Below are 17,780 nucleotides of genomic sequence, written 5' to 3'. Positions count from 1 at the left end.
TGTCCTGTCCTCTTTTGAAGGCCTGACTTAACAATATTTTTTGTTTAAACAGCATGTAAATCTATCATTTTCTTCAAAATATTGAATTAGCTCTTTCCACCAGCTTTCGTATGAGTACTGCACACTATTAGATTGGTCTTCATTCTTCAGTTCATCTTTTGTAGAATTTATTTTTTTTATTTTGACTATCAATGTTCAGTTTTTCTGTTCAAATGTTTTTTATGCAGTTCTAGGGGCTGGAGCAGTGACTCAGTGAGTAAAGTATTTGCTGTAGAAGCATAAAGACCTGAATTTGGATCCCAAGAACCCACAGAAATGCCAGCCATGGGGTCTTGTGCCTGTAACTTCAGTTCTGGGATGCAGACCAGAGGATCCTGAAAGCTTGCTGACCTAGCCAAGATAGTGGTGATCAGGTTCAATGAGAGATCTTGTCTTCAAAAATTATGGTGGAGAGTGAAAGATAATAACTAAAGTAGATTTCCGGCCTCCGCTGCACACGTACAAGAGAGCACACCCATATACCTCCTATAAATATTTTATGGAATTGTTGAAATTACTCCATGTATTTAAGGGAATTCCAGAGCGGCTTGATATATAGGCATTTGCATCATCCTCTTTTTGGTCTGTATGTTGGGAAAAAGCAAGGGTTCTGGCCTCCTACTGGTCCTAGACTTTTCATTGTCCTCTAAATTAAGGAAGCAGCCAAACTTTTTTTTTGAGACAGGGTCTGGTTATGGAGGTAAAGTTGCCTTCAAGCTCAGCATTCTTTTGCCTCAACCTCTAGAATACTAGGAAAAACATCTTTGTACATATTTATTTATCCTACTTATATCTTTTTTTGAGGACATTGGCCCAGTTTTTTTATGTGTGTCTGTGCCACCCTGTTACATGTGAGATATGAAGGTCAGACTTACTTCAACTTAAGAGTGCTGTTTCTTAGACTCCTTCTACCTTGTTGTTTGAGACAGTCTCACTGGAACTTGGGCCTTGCTGACAAGGCTAAGCTATTTGGCTAGTGAGCGTCCTCAGTGATAGGTTTATGAGTTAAATTCACTGTGCTTGTCTTCTTCCCCTCTCCATTTAATTTTTGAGATGGGATCTTACAGTGTAGTCCCTAGCTGGCCTGAAAGTCTCTATATAGACTATGCTGGCCTTGAGTTTGCAGACATCTGCCTGCCTCTGGAATCACTAGGATTAAAGGAGTGGGTTACTATGATGGGCATACTTGCCATTTTAACTTGGATAATCCGGATTGAATTTAGGTCTTTAAGCTTGTGCAACAAGCACTTTACCTACTGAATCATCGTCTCTCCAGTCCTATTTACCTAATTTTAAATTGTTTTTGTCTTGGTACAATACTACTCTGTTGGTTGTTTTGAGATAGTGGCTCAGTATGTAGACCAGGCTGTCCTCAAATTCACAGAGATCCACTTGCCTCTGCCTCCCGAGTGCTGGGATTAGATGTGTGCTGTCTGTATGTCTGTATGTCTATCTATCTGTCTATCTGTCACTCTATCTATATGCACACTACTTGCATGTACTGTGCCTATGGAGGCCAGAAAAGATCATCAGATCCTCTGGAACTGGACTTACAGATGATTATCAAACGCCATGTGGATGCTGGGAATTAAATCCAGTTTCTTTGGAAGAAGAGCCATTCTCTTAACTGTTGAATCATTTCTTCAGCTCAAGACTTTTAAATAATTAGCACCATTAAGGCTGGGGCTATAGCTCAGTTGTAGAATAACACTTGCCTATCATACACAAAGCCCTGGGTTCAAAAATGCTCTAAAATGTTTTTTTATTCTTTGAGATTATAATATAATTAATTACATCACTCCTCTTTCTCTTTATTCCTTCTAGTCCCTTCCATGTGTTCCTTTGTTCTCATTTAAATCATGGCTTCTTTGATTTTTTTTTGTGTTTCTAGTTATAGAAATACAACCTGCTCTGTCTATATAATGTTACTTGTATGTATGTTTTCAGGGCCGACTATTTGGTGTTGCATAACCAACTGCTGTGTTCTTCCCTGGGGATGACGATTTCCCCCACTCTCAGAATTCTTTAGTTGCCTGAAATTCTTTGTATAGGCTTGAGACCTCCTGGGTCTTCGCCTCTTCTCTTTGGCATGTTGATTGGTGTCATCCTTTTTTAGTTCTTGTTTAAGCAGTCATGTTGGTGAGACTTGGGTATAGTTTCTCTGACATTTCTAGGAGATACAATTTCACAGCATCGTCTCTCCAGTCCTATTTACCTAATTTTAAATTGTTTTTGTCTTGGTACAATACTACTCTGTTGGTTGTTTTGAGATAGTGGCTCAGTATGTAGACCAGGCTGTCCTCAAATTCACAGAGATCCACTTGCCTCTGCCTCCCGAGTGCTGGGATTAGATGTGTGCTGTCTGTATGTCTGTATGTCTATCTATCTGTCTATCTGTCACTCTATCTATATGCACACTACTTGCATGTACTGTGCCTATGGAGGCCAGAAAAGATCATCAGATCCTCTGGAACTGGACTTACAGATGATTATCAAACGCCATGTGGATGCTGGGAATTAAATCCAGTTTCTTTGGAAGAAGAGCCATTCTCTTAACTGTTGAATCATTTCTTCAGCTCAAGACTTTTAAATAATTAGCACCATTAAGGCTGGGGCTATAGCTCAGTTGTAGAATAACACTTGCCTATCATACACAAAGCCCTGGGTTCAAAAATGCTCTAAAATGTTTTTTTATTCTTTGAGATTATAATATAATTAATTACATCACTCCTCTTTCTCTTTATTCCTTCTAGTCCCTTCCATGTGTTCCTTTGTTCTCATTTAAATCATGGCTTCTTTGATTTTTTTTTGTGTTTCTAGTTATAGAAATACAACCTGCTCTGTCTATATAATGTTACTTGTATGTATGTTTTCAGGGCCGACTATTTGGTGTTGCATAACCAACTGCTGTGTTCTTCCCTGGGGATGACGATTTCCCCCACTCTCAGAATTCTTTAGTTGCCTGAAATTCTTTGTATAGGCTTGAGACCTCCTGGGTCTTCGCCTCTTCTCTTTGGCATGTTGATTGGTGTCATCCTTTTTTAGTTCTTGTTTAAGCAGTCATGTTGGTGAGACTTGGGTATAGTTTCTCTGACATTTCTAGGAGATACAATTTCACAGCAAACTTCCTCTTCCTCTGGCCTTTACAGTCTTTCCATTACCGTCTTCTGCAATCATCTCTGCGCCTTAGGATCAAAAAACCCCCATTTTTTTCCTTTTGGTTTTTTGAGACAAGGTTTCTCTGTACAACTGCTCTGGCTGTCCTGGAACTTGCTCTGTAGAATGGGCTGTCTTTAAACTCAGAGATCCACCTGCCTCTGCTTCCCAAGTGCTGGGATTAAAGGTATGCACCACCACACTTGGTTCTATTATATTTTTATACTTTACTTTTTGCCAACCAACCAACAAATATGAAATATAGATTTTTTCAACTTTATATGAATAGTTAAATTTTGACAGTCTTAATTTTCATATGTATTTAATTTTTTGCATGCATGATTTGGAATACTGCCTTGCCTTAGAAGTAAAATTTTAAAGTAGATGTTTCCCCTTGAAGAAAGCTGTATTGGAGACTAGTTCTGTTGATTAATGATGAGGTACTCAGAACTGAAAGACAATGAAAAAAACTATTATTATAGGAAGTCTTTAATTTGCCTGCAAATTGTATCTGCCAAGCTTGAATCCGATGATTGTTTTGATAAGGACAGACATTCCAACCACCTCTTTTCTTAGAATCTAAGACTGCTGCATTAAGTCCACATTTAAGGGTTGGAAAGTGATTGATTCTTTCATGATGTTAAGCAGTTCAATCTGATTTCCTCCACCTTTGAGGATGATAGCTGCCCTGACTAAAGCCCTGTCACACTCACTGGAAATACTCACTCTCTCTCCTTCTAGTCTTATGGATGGCAGCAGTTGTTTAGCTTGTAATAGAAAGGTTCATGGAGACCTGAAGAATACTTATCAACTTCCGGGGAACCTGTCTTCATCTGTTTTCTTTGCAGGGTACTAATATTTTTCAAGCATTCTTCCATATTACTTCATTTTTGTCTGGCTTTGGTTTATGGCTTTTGCAAACATTGCCCTATTAAGTTAATCATTTTGATGCTATGATTAACCCTGGATTCCTTCCTGACCTGGTCTGTGTGAGTGCATCTGAGCTTTAGCTCCTTTATTCTGAAGGAGTTTACCACTTTGATTATTATATAGCAGGATTATTGAGATATGTATGTGAAAGTTTTCAGCTATGCAGTACTGTAGGAATCTGAGGTACACATATTGCTGTTGTATGACTGATTATTTGCAGATGCTCTGACTAGTGTAAGAGTCATAAAATAGCCAGTAAAGCAAATGTTCTATGCTCTTTCGACCTTACTAATATTTCTTTTAGTATTGACTCCTAATCTTGTAAGAATGGCCACATGAAAAGAACAATTATGTAGTAAAGCACACTCCTTACATACTCCATCTGTTTCATCTGGATCCTAGTCCTTCTTAATGACAGTTGTCTGATGAAAGAAAGTTAGCACTCATTATTTTGAAAACAGATTATGTAGTAGGATTAATTTTCCTTTTGAAAGCATTCACAATTTAAAGTAAAGGGATGTTATATATAATAACAGAGGGTATGGCCTTTTCTGTCTGTTTACATTGCAGTGGTAGTGATTTCCAGTGAAAGCAAACGGGTAGGAAAAATTAAGTCAATTTGGAAATATTGTGTTACTACCCTGGAGGCAACTAGTTCAGTGTTGTTTGCATAGCTAGAAATTATCCATGCGTTTAACTAAACAGACTTTTTTAAATTTAACAAAGCAGGCATGTTTGTATAGCTCTGCTGTTATAGAAATGGGTGATTTGGACTACTTATATGTCTGAATTATTTGTTAATTATCTCAGTATAATTGTCAGTCTAACTAAATTATATTTCAGTTTTTGTAACTTCTAATTTCTCTACATTCCCTACATCTTCTTCAATTGTTTTCTCTTAAAATGGCCCTTTGTCTGTAAAAATTATTACAGAGCCAGGCATAGTGGCTCACCCCTTTAATCCCAGCACTCAGGAGTCAGAAGCGGTAGATCTCTGAGTTCTAGGCAGCTGGTACTATATGAGACCCTATCTTAAAAATTCATTATATTGATAGTCTGAGGCAGGAGGATCATGAGTTTGAGATCAGCCTAGGCTAAATAATAAGAGCCCATCTCAAGAAAACAAATGCAGTAAGGAGTCAGGCGTGCTATTGCATGCTTACACCTCTAGTACTTGGGAGACAGAGACCACCTGGGAGTTGAGGCCAGCCTTGAATACATAAGACCCTGTCTCAAGAGAAAAAAACAGTTGGGATTCAGACAGAGTGCTGCATTCTTGTAGTTTCAGCATTTAGGAGGCTTAAAGAAGAGGATATTTCTGCTGGACAGTGGTGGCACATGCCTTTAATCCCAGCACTCAGGAGGCAGAGGCAGGTGGATCTCTGTGAGTTCGAGGCCAGCCCGGTCTACAAGAGCTAGTTCCAGGACAGGCTCTAGAAACTACAAGGAAACCCTGTCTCAAAAAAACAAAACAAAACAAAACAAAAAAAAAAGGAAGAAGAAGAGGAAGAGGATATTTCTGTGAATTTGAAACCAGCCTGGGCTACATAGTGAATTTGACATCAGTCTGGTATACATAGCAAGATCTTGTTCCCCCCGCAAAAAAAAACACAGAAAACTATAATGAGAGGCCCGTAGAAAGAGGAGACCTTATACCATACTTATGTGTCCACTATCCAGCCTAAGAAGTCAATCACCTAATTAGTTGGACTGCTCTTTTGCTTTTTTCTACAGTCACGCTCCTTCTCTTTTTCCACCCCGTTTCTTCTTATATTTGTGTACATGTAAACAGAACAGAAAATGTTTTATGGTTTTACATTTTTGTATCCTAAAACATTTCTGTCTCAATTCTGGGGTTTCACCTTTTTGCTCATGGCTCTAGTTCAGAGTTTTTCAGCCTGTCCTGCTGATATTTGTGGCCAGATAAATTTTTATAAGGGGCTTCTCAATCACAGGTTGCTTGGTGGTGTCCCTGGTCTATATTTGCTAGAGGCCAGTAATCCTCTCGCTTGACCTCAATGTCTCTAGACATTGCAAAATGTCCCATTGTTGGTGACGTCACTTGCACTGAGAATCACTTTTCTAGTTGGTTAATTTTAACTGCTGTATCATACTCCAGCATGACATTGTAACAAATCTCTATTTCATTTATTCACTGATGAACGTTTAGGTTATTTCCAAAATGTTAATTATTAGGAAGACTGCTTCAGTGAGACTTTTTGTTCATATTCATTCTCTTTCTCAATCTCCCTTTTTATTCTTTCTGATAGGGTCTCACTAAATAGCACTAAATGTTCTGAAACTCTCTGTGTATGCAGACCAGATTGGTCTCAAATTTAAGGCAGCCCTGTGTCTGCCCAAGTGCTGAGATTACAGGTGTGAGCCACCTCCTTTATGCTTTCTCAGGCACATCTGTGAGACTCTCCCTAGGGTAAAAGCAGAGGGATAGAAGAGGTTGACTTCTGTTATATTCATATTTTTAACTCTACCAGATATTGCCACATAATCTCTGTAATTGTAGAAATTTATATTAGTCAGATGAATAAAAAAGATACTGTTACTGAACAATGGTGGTGCATGCCTTTAATCCCAGCATTTGTGAGACAGGTGACATGGGATTTCCCTCTGTGTGCTGTGAATATGATTGGTTAATTAATAAAGAAAACTTCCTTGGCTTATTGATAGGGTAGGCGGGGAAAACTAAACTGAATGCTGGGACGAAGAAAGGCAGAATTAGATAGAAGCCATGGAGCTGCTGTGGGTGACAGACATGTTGAAACCTTGCCAGTAGGCCACGGCCTTGTGGTGATGCACAGATTAATGGAGATGGGTTAAATTAAGATGTAAGAGCTAGCAAATAAGAAGCTGAGCTAATGGGCCAAGCAATGATTTAAATAGTATGGTTTCTGTGTGACTATTTTGGGGCTGAACAGCTGGGAACCAACAAGTGGCCTCCTTGCAACACAGAGTCAGGCAGATCTCTGTGTGTTTTAGGCCAGTTTGGTCTACAAAGCAAGTTCCAGGACAGCCAGAGATAAAACAGTGAAACTCTGTCTCGAAAAACTAAAATAAATAAGTGAAAAAATACTGTCATTCTATATCAGTACCCTGTATGGTCAGATTTTGAAATTTTTGTCAGATAAATGATATTCAGTTATGATTTTAGTTTATTTCCTTGATTGTCACAAGGATTTAAAAAAACCTATCTGGATATAATTATATTCAAAAAAGAATTAATTTTTTTACTGTATGATAATTTATTAAGAATCCAGAAACCTCCAAATCATGAGGCCTTATCTTACAGGAATTTAAAACTATTTGTGTTTCTATGAAGGGGTTCTGGCCAGGCAGTGGTGGCATATGCCTTTAATCCCAGTGCTTGGGAGGCAGAAGCAGGCAGGTTGCTGTGAGTTCAAAGCCAGACTAGTCTACAGAACAAATTCTAGGATAGCCAGGACTGTTACACAGAGAAATCCTGTCTCAAAAAACCAAAAAAGAAAAAAAAGGAAAGAAAGGGGAAAAAAGAAGTGGTTCTGGACTGTGTACATTTGGGGTTTGTATCAGAGATGATGGTCTAGTTGTAATGCTACTCTTCTTGTAGGAATGGCATTACTGTCTGTTTAGGGAGTGACTAAACTATTTTAATAACTAGAAATTATTTCCCTTAGTGTTGTTGAATGCTTTTTTCTCAGAGTCACCTGCTATTAATAGCCGTGTACCAGATTTGTCTCTTTGATATTGTGATACAAAGCCCACATTTTTTTCATACCATATAAAATTTGAAATTGCTTATGCACTGTTTCCTAAGTCATTTTACTAAATACAGTGCAAGGTTACAATACATAGTCACAGTTTTATACTTACTTTAAAGACATTTAAAAAAATTTATATGGATATGACAGAAAGTCATATTTGATATGTATTATGTCCATATGTATGTGTTATCAGTAAGTGGATGATGAAATCCTCTGAAGTTTTATGTGTGTGGTCTAGTTGAAATAGAATTTTGAAAAACAAAAGAAAAATATATGTATTCATAGTTTATTTGCCATACTTAAGTTAAGATGTTGTGGGAAATCCAACTGTATTACTGTAACTTTCATTTATGTTCAGACATTGTATTCTGATCTCCCTAATATGTGAATACCAAGAGAATATTTTTATTAAAAGAGCTGTGTCAAAATACCTGACAAGAAGCAACTTGAGCCCTTGAAAAGATGCGTAATATTATGAGTAATTAGGAAATCGGGATCAAAACCGTGAGATACCTTTTCCTATCTACTAGTATGGTATGAGAAAAGTCAGAGCCAGGGCATGGTGGTCCCCATCTGTAATTCCAGCGCTTAGGATGGTAAAGTGGTAAGATTAAAAGTTTCAAGCCATCCAGTAAGGAAGAAAAAGACCTTGTCTCAAAATCACAAAGGTAACATCACTGCACACACAGTAAGAAGCAGATAGCAGCAAGCGTCTCTGAGGACATAAGGAAACTGAAGTTCTCATATACTATTGGTGGGGTTCCCAGTGACACAGCTGCTATGGAATACCCTGGTAGTTCCTCAGGCAGTTAGTTAAGTGGAGTTATGACACAGCACTCTTCAGTTTACCTAAAGAAAATGAAAGCACAAAATTTCTACCAACATTTGTAACATCAGTATTTATAAGAAGCAAAAGTGGAAATAACTCAAATGTACATCAGCTAACAATTAGATAGTCAAGATGTGCATTTATTCTACTGTAATATACATTATACATTAAAGTTACAAACAAGCAAAATGAGGCCAGGTCACAAGAGATAGCATATATTATTCCAGTAATATGAAATAACTAGAAGAGGAATACTATATATACAGAAAGATTAGTGGTTGCCTGACACTGAGGGCGGATGACCTTAGGAGTTAGTGAGGGGATAAGGTTTCATTATGAGGTGATAAAAATGTTCTAAAATTAACTGTGATTATGGCTACACTTGTGGATGCATGCGTTAAGAACCATTGAATTTTATACTTTAAATGGGTGATATAAATGTCAGCCATGTCACAATAAAACTAAAATGCTTCTGAGAGAATTGCGTATCTGCATGTATAAGGATGTTACCTGAAGATCAGTGGGAGAGCCCTTGGCTTAGCAAGTACAAGTTCTGGATTTGATCCCCAGCACAAATAAAAGAAACAACACAGCAAAACAGTGGATAAATTAGACTTCATAAAATTAAATGCTTTTATACGTTAGTAGCTACCATTAAAAACGTTAAAGAATGAAATGTCAGTATACCTTGAAATATGCTAACTACAAGAATCTAGACATAAAACCACATATTGAATGAAACCATTTACAGCAAATGGCCAGTATAGGCATATCTGCAGAAATACAAAGTCCATCAGTATTTTCCGAGGATTGAGTAGAAGGGAATGACTGATAATGACAATGGGGATTTTTTCATTTCATTTTCATTTATTATTTTGTATATGTATGTGCATATGCATACAGCTGAGTATGTGAGTGGAGATCAGAGATCACCTCGGAGGAGTTTCTTCTCCTTCCACTGTGTGAGTCTCAGGGGTTGAATTCAGGTTGTCAGACTTGGTGGTAGGTGCCTTTTCCTGCTCAGTAATTTTGCCAGGCTGGAGGTTTCTCTTTTGAGGAAATGAAAAATGTTCTATAACCATGTGATTGTTATGGTTATACATCTTTTTTTTGTTTGTCTTGTTTTTTTGAGACAACATTTCTCTGTGTAGCTTTGGTGCCTGTCTTGGGACTAGCTCTTGTAGACCAGGCTGGCCTCTGCCTCGCAAGTGCTGGGATTAAAGGTGTGCACCACCACCACCTGGCATGGTTGTATATCTTTTTAATATACCAAAACCCACTGAACTGGAACACTTGAAAGACTGGGTTTCTTAGCATGTGAATTTCATCCGGGTTTCAGAATGAACACATGGACTCAGTGAGATGGCCAAATAAAGGGGCTTGCCACCAAACCTTATATCCTGAGTTGGATCCCCTGGAACCCACATGATGGGAGGGCAAAACTAATTAATTCCCACAAGTTGTCCTCTGGACTCTATCATATACATGTGTACATATAAGCAAACATACATTCCTCTCCCCTCTTACTTATTTGACACTGAGTATTACTATATAAGTTGAACTTGGATTGAACTATTTTTAAAAATATTTTATTTTTTATGTATGGGTGTTTTGCCTTCATATATATATCTGTGTACCACGTGTGTGCCTGGCGCTCAAAAAGAGTAGAAGTGGGTGTAGGAATCCCCGAATCTTGAATCACAGATGGTTGTGAGCACTATGTGGATTCTGGGAGTTAAAACCAGGCCCTCAAGAAGAGCAGCCGATGCCTGGCCTTGAATTCTTTATTTACCTCAGACTAGCCTCCATCTTGATATCCTCCTGCCATAGCCTTCCAAGTCCTGAGATTACAGGTAGACACCACCACACTCATAGTCCCCAATACCTTTAATGAGCTAGTCTTAGAAATTAATATATTGTCATGGCCATCATAATCTATTCATTGGAAGCATCACCAAGTCTACGTCATACTCAGGGTGAAAAGGGTTACATTCCATTTTTGAAGGGAGCAGCAGAGTCTGTGAATGTGCTGTAAACTCACTACAGCAGTGGTTCTCAACTTTCCTGGTGCTGTGTCCTTTAATACAGTTCCTTATGTCATGGTGACCCCTAGTCATACAATTATTTTCGTTGCTACTTCATATCTGTAATTTTGCTACAGTTCTGAAATTGTAATGTAAATCTCTGTGTTTTCTGATGGTCTTAGGCGACCCCTGTGCAAGGGTCATTTGACCCCCAGAAGGGTCATGACTCACAGATTGAGAACCGCTGCTCTAAAAGAAGACAGGACTTTAGTAAGCAATGAACAGAATAAATAAACAAATTGTGGAACTGCATATTAGAAGATAGAGAGTTCTATAGAAAAAAATAGACATAAGGGGAATAGGGATATGTTTGTATTGAAGGGCTATATAGGTTGCCATTTTAAACATGGTATCAATGTAGGCCCCATGACAAAGGTTAAAGACTTCAAACGGACCAGAAAATTAGCTAAGCAGATTTCTGAAAGTGAGGAGTCCCAAACCAAGAGAATAGCTAAACCAAAGCCCTTGAATGGCAGTCACCCAGTAGGCAGCATGATAGGCACAGAGTCAGGTGTGCTGGGTGATTGGAGACCAGAGAGGTCAGTGTGAGGTGGGCAGACAGGGGAAATCATGTAGAACTCTATGAATAGCCTAAGGACTTTTGGCTGTTTTGGTTCTTCGGTCCACATCCAAATATTACATGAGATTATATGCTAAACATATTTCATAATCAGGAAAGTAGTTTATAAAGACAATTTACATTTTAAAATTTCCTTTATTTTGCTTATTTTTATGTGTGTGCCTGTATGTGGATGTCAAAGAACAACTTTAAGGTGTTTCTCTTCTACCATATAGGTCCAGGGGCTTGAATTCAGGTCATTGACTAAGCCATCTTGTTGGTCCCAAAAATTTATTACTTCAGTGTTGTATGTTTTTGTTTTTGTAATTAGCTTAGCCACAGAAATCTACTTTCCTTTACTTCATCAAAGATTAGTTGAAAGGTTTTCCTCAGCAAGTATGAAAGAATGCTGATCACATTTTATTATTAGCACATTTTCAATTGAAGGTGTGTAGAAAAGGTGATGAAGATTATTTCCGTGACTGAATTAATGATTTTATATTCTCTAACAGGAATGTAAAGACATCAAAAAATGGAACCAAGTATGGATGTGAATTCAGTCACTATCTCTGTTGAGGGAATGACATGTATTTCCTGTGTCCGGACCATTGAACAGCAGATCGGGAAAGCAAATGGTGTCCATCACATTAAAGTAAGTTTCTCTTTGTAAATTAGTAAGATGCCATCAACAATAATTCTGGTAAGAATTACTTTTGTTACTGGGATTGAAGCCATCAAATCGACACATTTGACTGAAAAAAAATACACTGCTAAGCTGATACTAAATAATCTGTATAATAATATATAATAATAATAACTATATAATAGTTATAGAATAATAACTTATCTAGTTAATTCTGTTTTAAGAAAGAAAGCCAGGTATAATTGAGGCAGGAGGATCACTTGAGTTCAGGAGTCTAAAGATCAGCATGGATAACACAATCAGTCTTAGTCTTAAAAAAAAACAGCAAAGAAAAAGAACGATGTTCAAATATGGACTCAATTGCGGTTGCATATGTGTGCTTTTTACTACTCCTAATTTCTGTCTTTTTATTTGAAACAAGGTTTGGACATGTAACCCAAAATGGCCTCAAACTCAGGATCCTCCTGCTTCAAGCTCCCAAATGCTAGAATTCTAAGTATATAGGGTCATGACGAGATTGAATTTACTTTTAACTTCATGCTGGGTGAAAATATATGATCTCAGAGAATGAGCTAGGAATTTTTTTATCGTTTTATAGCATAGTGATTATTTTGTGATCACAGTTTATGTGACATAGCTAAAACATTATTATTATTTAACATTCTTTAAGCATCAGCAGATTTCTCAGGTTGCGATTGAAGTTCAGGTTATTTACCTTTCAGGGGGTAGTACTACAGTTTGAACTTAGGGCTTTGCCCGTGTTAGGCAAGAGCTTTATCACTAAGCTATATCCCTAGCAGGTTATTTTACATTTATTTATTTTGGGGGTTTTGAAGCAAAAGTGTGCTAGGCTGGCCTGGCACTGTATGGCCTTGTCCTATCTCAGACTATCAGTCTTCTGTCCTCAGTTTCCAGAATGCTGGTTTATAGGCATGGGCTCTATGTCTGCTGAAGTCTAGGCTGTTTAAAAGGGCTGTTAAGCCACCCCAACACTACAGGGGACACCTGTGGCTGTCTTTTTGGTATTATTTCTCTTTCTGGGGGTAGCTAATGGGGCAGGATCTATTTGCGTAGCCAGGCTTGCCTTGGGTTCACTATCTAGCTCAAGCTAGACCCAAATTTGTGATTCACTTGTCTCAACCTCCTGAATGCTAGGAGTATAGATGGGGGACACCCTGCCTGCCAATTGCTTGAGGTTTTGTTAAGAATCTTTTTTATTTGTTTGTTTGTTTGAAACATGGTGTATGTAGCTCAGGCTGACTATGAATTTAGTTTAGACCAATTTAGCCAAGGCTATCCTTGAATTCCTGTTTCTCTCACTTCCAATCTCCCAAGTAATAGGATTACAAACATTTTTGCCCAGTTAGCTACATTTGCTAGCTAGTGAGCCCCAAAAATCCTCTTGTGTCTACCTCCCCAGCAATAGAATGACTGGTGTGTGGCACCACACCTGGATATTTACTTGGGAGCTGGGAATCAGACTGAGTTTGATAGAGGTAATGGCCCAAACTAAGGGAGCTGTGAAGATGATCCAGTTTGGACCCTATGCCTGTCTCTTGTAGCGTCTTGAGAGTCTGAGCACTGATATTAATTCATCTCATTTCACCAGTTTTCCATGAACCCCTTCTACTAGTTCTCCTCAGCTTATACATAGAGGTCAAGGAAATGAACAGAGCCCCTTTCTTATCAAAGTGTTGAAGATTCCTGGGTATGGTGTCTTGGAAGGAAGCAGAACTACAGGGCTAGATTCCACTTAATAAAATATTTATGTATCTATTTTGTTTTATGTATATATACCTGAGCTGAGTATATGTGTGTGCACTACATATGAGCAGGTACTGGAAGAGAGTGAAAGAGAATGTTGGATTGCCTGGAACTGGAGTTACAGACAGTTGTGAGCTGCCCATGTGGGTGCTGGGCACTACATCTGGGTCCTCTGAAAGAACAGCAAGTACTCTTAACTCAGCTCTTCAAAGTCCTCTCCACATTTTTCTTCAGGCAGGGTCCCAAGTATACCAGGTCAGTCTCAAACTCACTATGTAGCTGAGGATGTCCTTGATCTTACTCCTTCTCTCTGAAGTGCTAAAATTACAGACCACCTTGTCAGGCAGCCTTTTTTGTGGTGCTGGGGATTAAAAGTAGGGCCTTGTGTATGCTGGAAAGCTCTATACCCCCAGCTAGATTCCATTTTAATATTTTCAAATACATTCCTCATTTTCAAAGCACTCTACTTGTGCCCCACTTAGATATAAAACTGCTATTTCCGCTTCTAATAAAGTCTGTTTAAAGTTAGACAAATGCAATTGCATTCTGATTAAATAGTAAAAGAAGAAGAGCAGGGCTGTAATATAAAAGCACTTTGGATTACCAACAGTGATTTATATGAATCCCAGTGATAGATACTGAAGGCTGTACTTTCCAGGGCACATTGGTAATTTGATTGCTGAGCTTGAAAGGAAACAGGTCAGTTTTTTCCAGCTCTGCCTTTCCTCCATCAAAAGCTTTTATGAAAGAGGATACATTGTGACCTTTCCCTTAAAAAATTTTACTATTAGGCCTTTAGACTCATAGATTTATTGTGAAGTTAATAAAACTTAAGCTTCAGAGCCTCTCTATGCACTAACTTCCCTCTATGACTCTGGAAAGAATCTCAAATGTGCTCGCATGGATTGGCATTTGGTTTGCTTGCTTTGAGGTTGGATCAAGCTGACTTTGAACTCATGCCCTTCTATATGTTTGCTTTATTATGCCTGGCTTGTTTTGTTTTTATGTTGGAACTTAGCCAAAATGCTAAGAAGTGATATAGGGCCTCATTGAGTAGCCAAGGCAGGATTTGAGCTTGCCTTAGTCTCCCAAGGGTGGGGATTGCAAATATCTTCTACAATGCCCACAGTCATATTTTGTACAATTTGCAAAAGCAAGATTTGAACAGTCTTTTAGTGGACTACTGTCCTTTTCATTTCACCTCTACCTCTTAACAGAGGTTCCCTTTGTATTGAATGGTTGGAGTACATATGAGCATTTGGAAAATCTAAGTGGGGGAGTGACATTGGAGCTATGCTTACTTTAAGATTACTAGGCTATTTGGCTTTGTGTGGTTGGTTCTTGATTATATCTAGTTTAGTGAAGTTTTTGCTAGGAACTATGGTATAAGAATGACTCACAAAGTCCCTACCATCTATTGTGCTGCCTCCTCCAGGATCTTAACATGAGGATGCCAGGCCTGATAGAAAACTGGTAAAAGAATATCGCCAACGTAGTATAACTAATATAAGACTAGTTACTGCACAGGGAATTACAAAACTCCCTGAATTCTATTTTTTTTTTTTTTTTGGTTTTTCAAGACAGGGTTTCTGTGTAGCTTTGGGGCCTGTCCTGGAACTAGCTCTTGTAAGACCAGGCTGGCCTCGAACTCACAGAGATCTGCCTGTCTCTGCCTCCTGAGTGCTGGGATTTAAAGCATGAACCACCACCGCCCGGCATCCCTGAATTCTTATAGCTTATATATGAAAGAAACTCAGGACTTTTCTCAAATTTGCCAGCACCTATAATCCCCAGTGTTCAGTTGTAATGCTGGAAGAACCGTTCTAAACTATGACTGAATACTTTAGGGCTGGTGCTGCTGCTCAGGGGTACGGTATTCTAGCACTAACATTGTAGACCAGACAGACAGAGGAAACTAGCATTCAGTCTGTAGGAAAACTGAGTTAGCTTTTTGTACAAAAATGCTTTTATAAAATCATTAGCACTAAATAACTGTATGGTTGAAAGTATATGTAAAAACTTAGATATAGAGATATAGAGATGTTTGGGATATCATTAAGAAAAATACTAGTTATGGAGGTTTATGACATTTATTTTTGTGTGTGTGTGTAAGAGAGGAGGTAGAGAGAGACACAGACAGACAGACAGACAGACACACACACACACGAGAGAGAGAGAGAGAGAGAAAGAGAGAGAGAGAGAGAGAGAGAGAGAGAGAGAGAGAGAGAGAGAGAGAGAGAAACTGACTGACTGACTCAGTATAGCCTTGGCTATTCTGGAACTCTCAATTTATGCTGGCCTTCAAGTCATAGAGATCCACCTGCTTCTTCCTAGTGCTAGGATTAAATACATCTGCCACCATGCCTAGCTAAACATTTGTACTTGACAAGTTTATAATTTGTGCTGTCTCTCACTCTGTCACTCCCCCTCCCCTCTATCTCCCCCACACGTAGTTAAAAAAAAGATTTAAAAGAAGTTTGTAACTTGTGATTTATTTGTGTATGTATGTGTATGTGTGTAACAGTCTTGCTTTTTTAGTTCAGGCTGACCTTCAATTCTTGATCCCTCTGCTTCCTGAGTGTTGAGATTACAGACTTGTACCATAATGCCCAGACGTAACTTAGAATGTTTGTTTTATATTCAGAATACTTACTGTGTGTAGAATTTTGCTATTTGTAGTTTTATATTCTTTTACTTAAATAAGTACCCTCCAATTGTCTCAGAGGCTCTAAAAGAGATTTGTCTCTAGACATCATTTATAAAATTGCTTTTGTTCAAACATTTGTAGTCAGAATGTATTTCTACTTGGAAATGTACAAATATTGATTACTTTACAAAGAATTTTAAGTTTTAATTTTCTGGGTCATAATTTTTGAGGTTATACTATGTTGTCAGTGTATTTTTTTGTGTGTGTAATACAGGGCCTAATACCTATTGGACAAACTCTATCACTGACCTCCATCCACAGCCTCTGTGAAGGCAATTTTAAAAACAGGGAAGAACCAATATATGGCCTAAGTCAAGAGACCCTTGGTAGTGTTTGGAATGAAGTAATAAGATCGAGATGTTAAAATGAGTGAGCCTACTTTATTGAATATTGCAGCAGTAGAAGAGATTAGAGTTTTAACTCAATGAGAGTGGAGAGTCAGGAAGTCTCTAAGTCTAAAATAAATGCAATGTGATTATTTGCCTTTTCAGCTTTAGCATTTAAATGAATTTTGGGGATTTTGTCTGGAATTGTATTGTTATTGAGTGTAGTAGTCTTATTTGTCCTGCTACTGCTATCACAGTAGACTTTAAAGGAATTAACCTGAAGTTTAATTGAATCACCCCAGTGATCTGCTCAAAGAAAAAAAAAATAACATGGGAAGATAATGTGAAGATCTTTCTCTGCAATTGATTGGCTCTTTTGAAGTGGGAATGTAAAATCAAATTTCATTAGATACGAGAACTGAATGACTGCAAAGGTTAATGCCTCATTAACCTGAAACTTACAATGCTTACTTTTGGAGCACTTTCCCTGTTTACTCGTAAGTGCTGTAGTTTACTCTCTTTGTGTAGAGTATCCTTTAACAGTTATCTCTCAGGAGTCTGGGGAGATGGCTCAGTGGATGAAGTCTTTGCTGCACAATCAGGAGAATCAGAGGATCAGAGTTTGGATGCCTTGCACCCATGTAAATGCCAGGTGACCATAAAATAAAGTGGAGAGTGATTGAGGAAGGCAATGCCTGCAGCTGCCATCCTCACATATGAGTACATGTACCTGCAAATGTATGCTCTCATTACTGTGGAACACACGAATACAAATGCATACCCACCATGTACATGAACACATTTCTTTCTCCTCTTTTTTTTTTTCTTTCTCCTCTTAAGATTATTTAAGGTTTTGCAAAAGGGAACAGATGCACTGATAGTCTTTCAAACTGATGTCCTATTACCAATCCTGTATTAGGATAAAAGAGAATTTTGATTATTATAAATATTAGTGACTAGGGACTATTGTTATTCTTTTTTTAAAGAT

The 17,780-nt window shown here is 38.1% G+C and overlaps 1 protein-coding gene across 2 annotated transcripts in view; it reads left to right on the top strand.

Annotated features, from left to right (window-relative positions):
* Atp7a (ATPase copper transporting alpha) overlaps positions 1-17,780 on the top strand; it is a 110,713-nt gene that overhangs the window by 33,136 nt on the left and 59,797 nt on the right. For both annotated transcript variants that reach the window (XM_048417818.3, XM_048417819.3), the window contains one exon: positions 11,865-12,004. In XM_048417818.3, the coding sequence (XP_048273775.1) occupies positions 11,885-12,004 (120 nt within the window). In that variant the 5' untranslated portion in view covers positions 11,865-11,884. The remainder of the gene's footprint in view (positions 1-11,864; positions 12,005-17,780) is intronic.

Source organism: Myodes glareolus, chromosome X (genome assembly GCF_982192425.1).
Source record: "Myodes glareolus chromosome X, mMyoGla1.1, whole genome shotgun sequence".
Taxonomy (NCBI): Eukaryota; Metazoa; Chordata; class Mammalia; order Rodentia; family Cricetidae; genus Myodes; species Myodes glareolus.
This window is presented reverse-complemented; position numbering and strand designations above follow the sequence as displayed.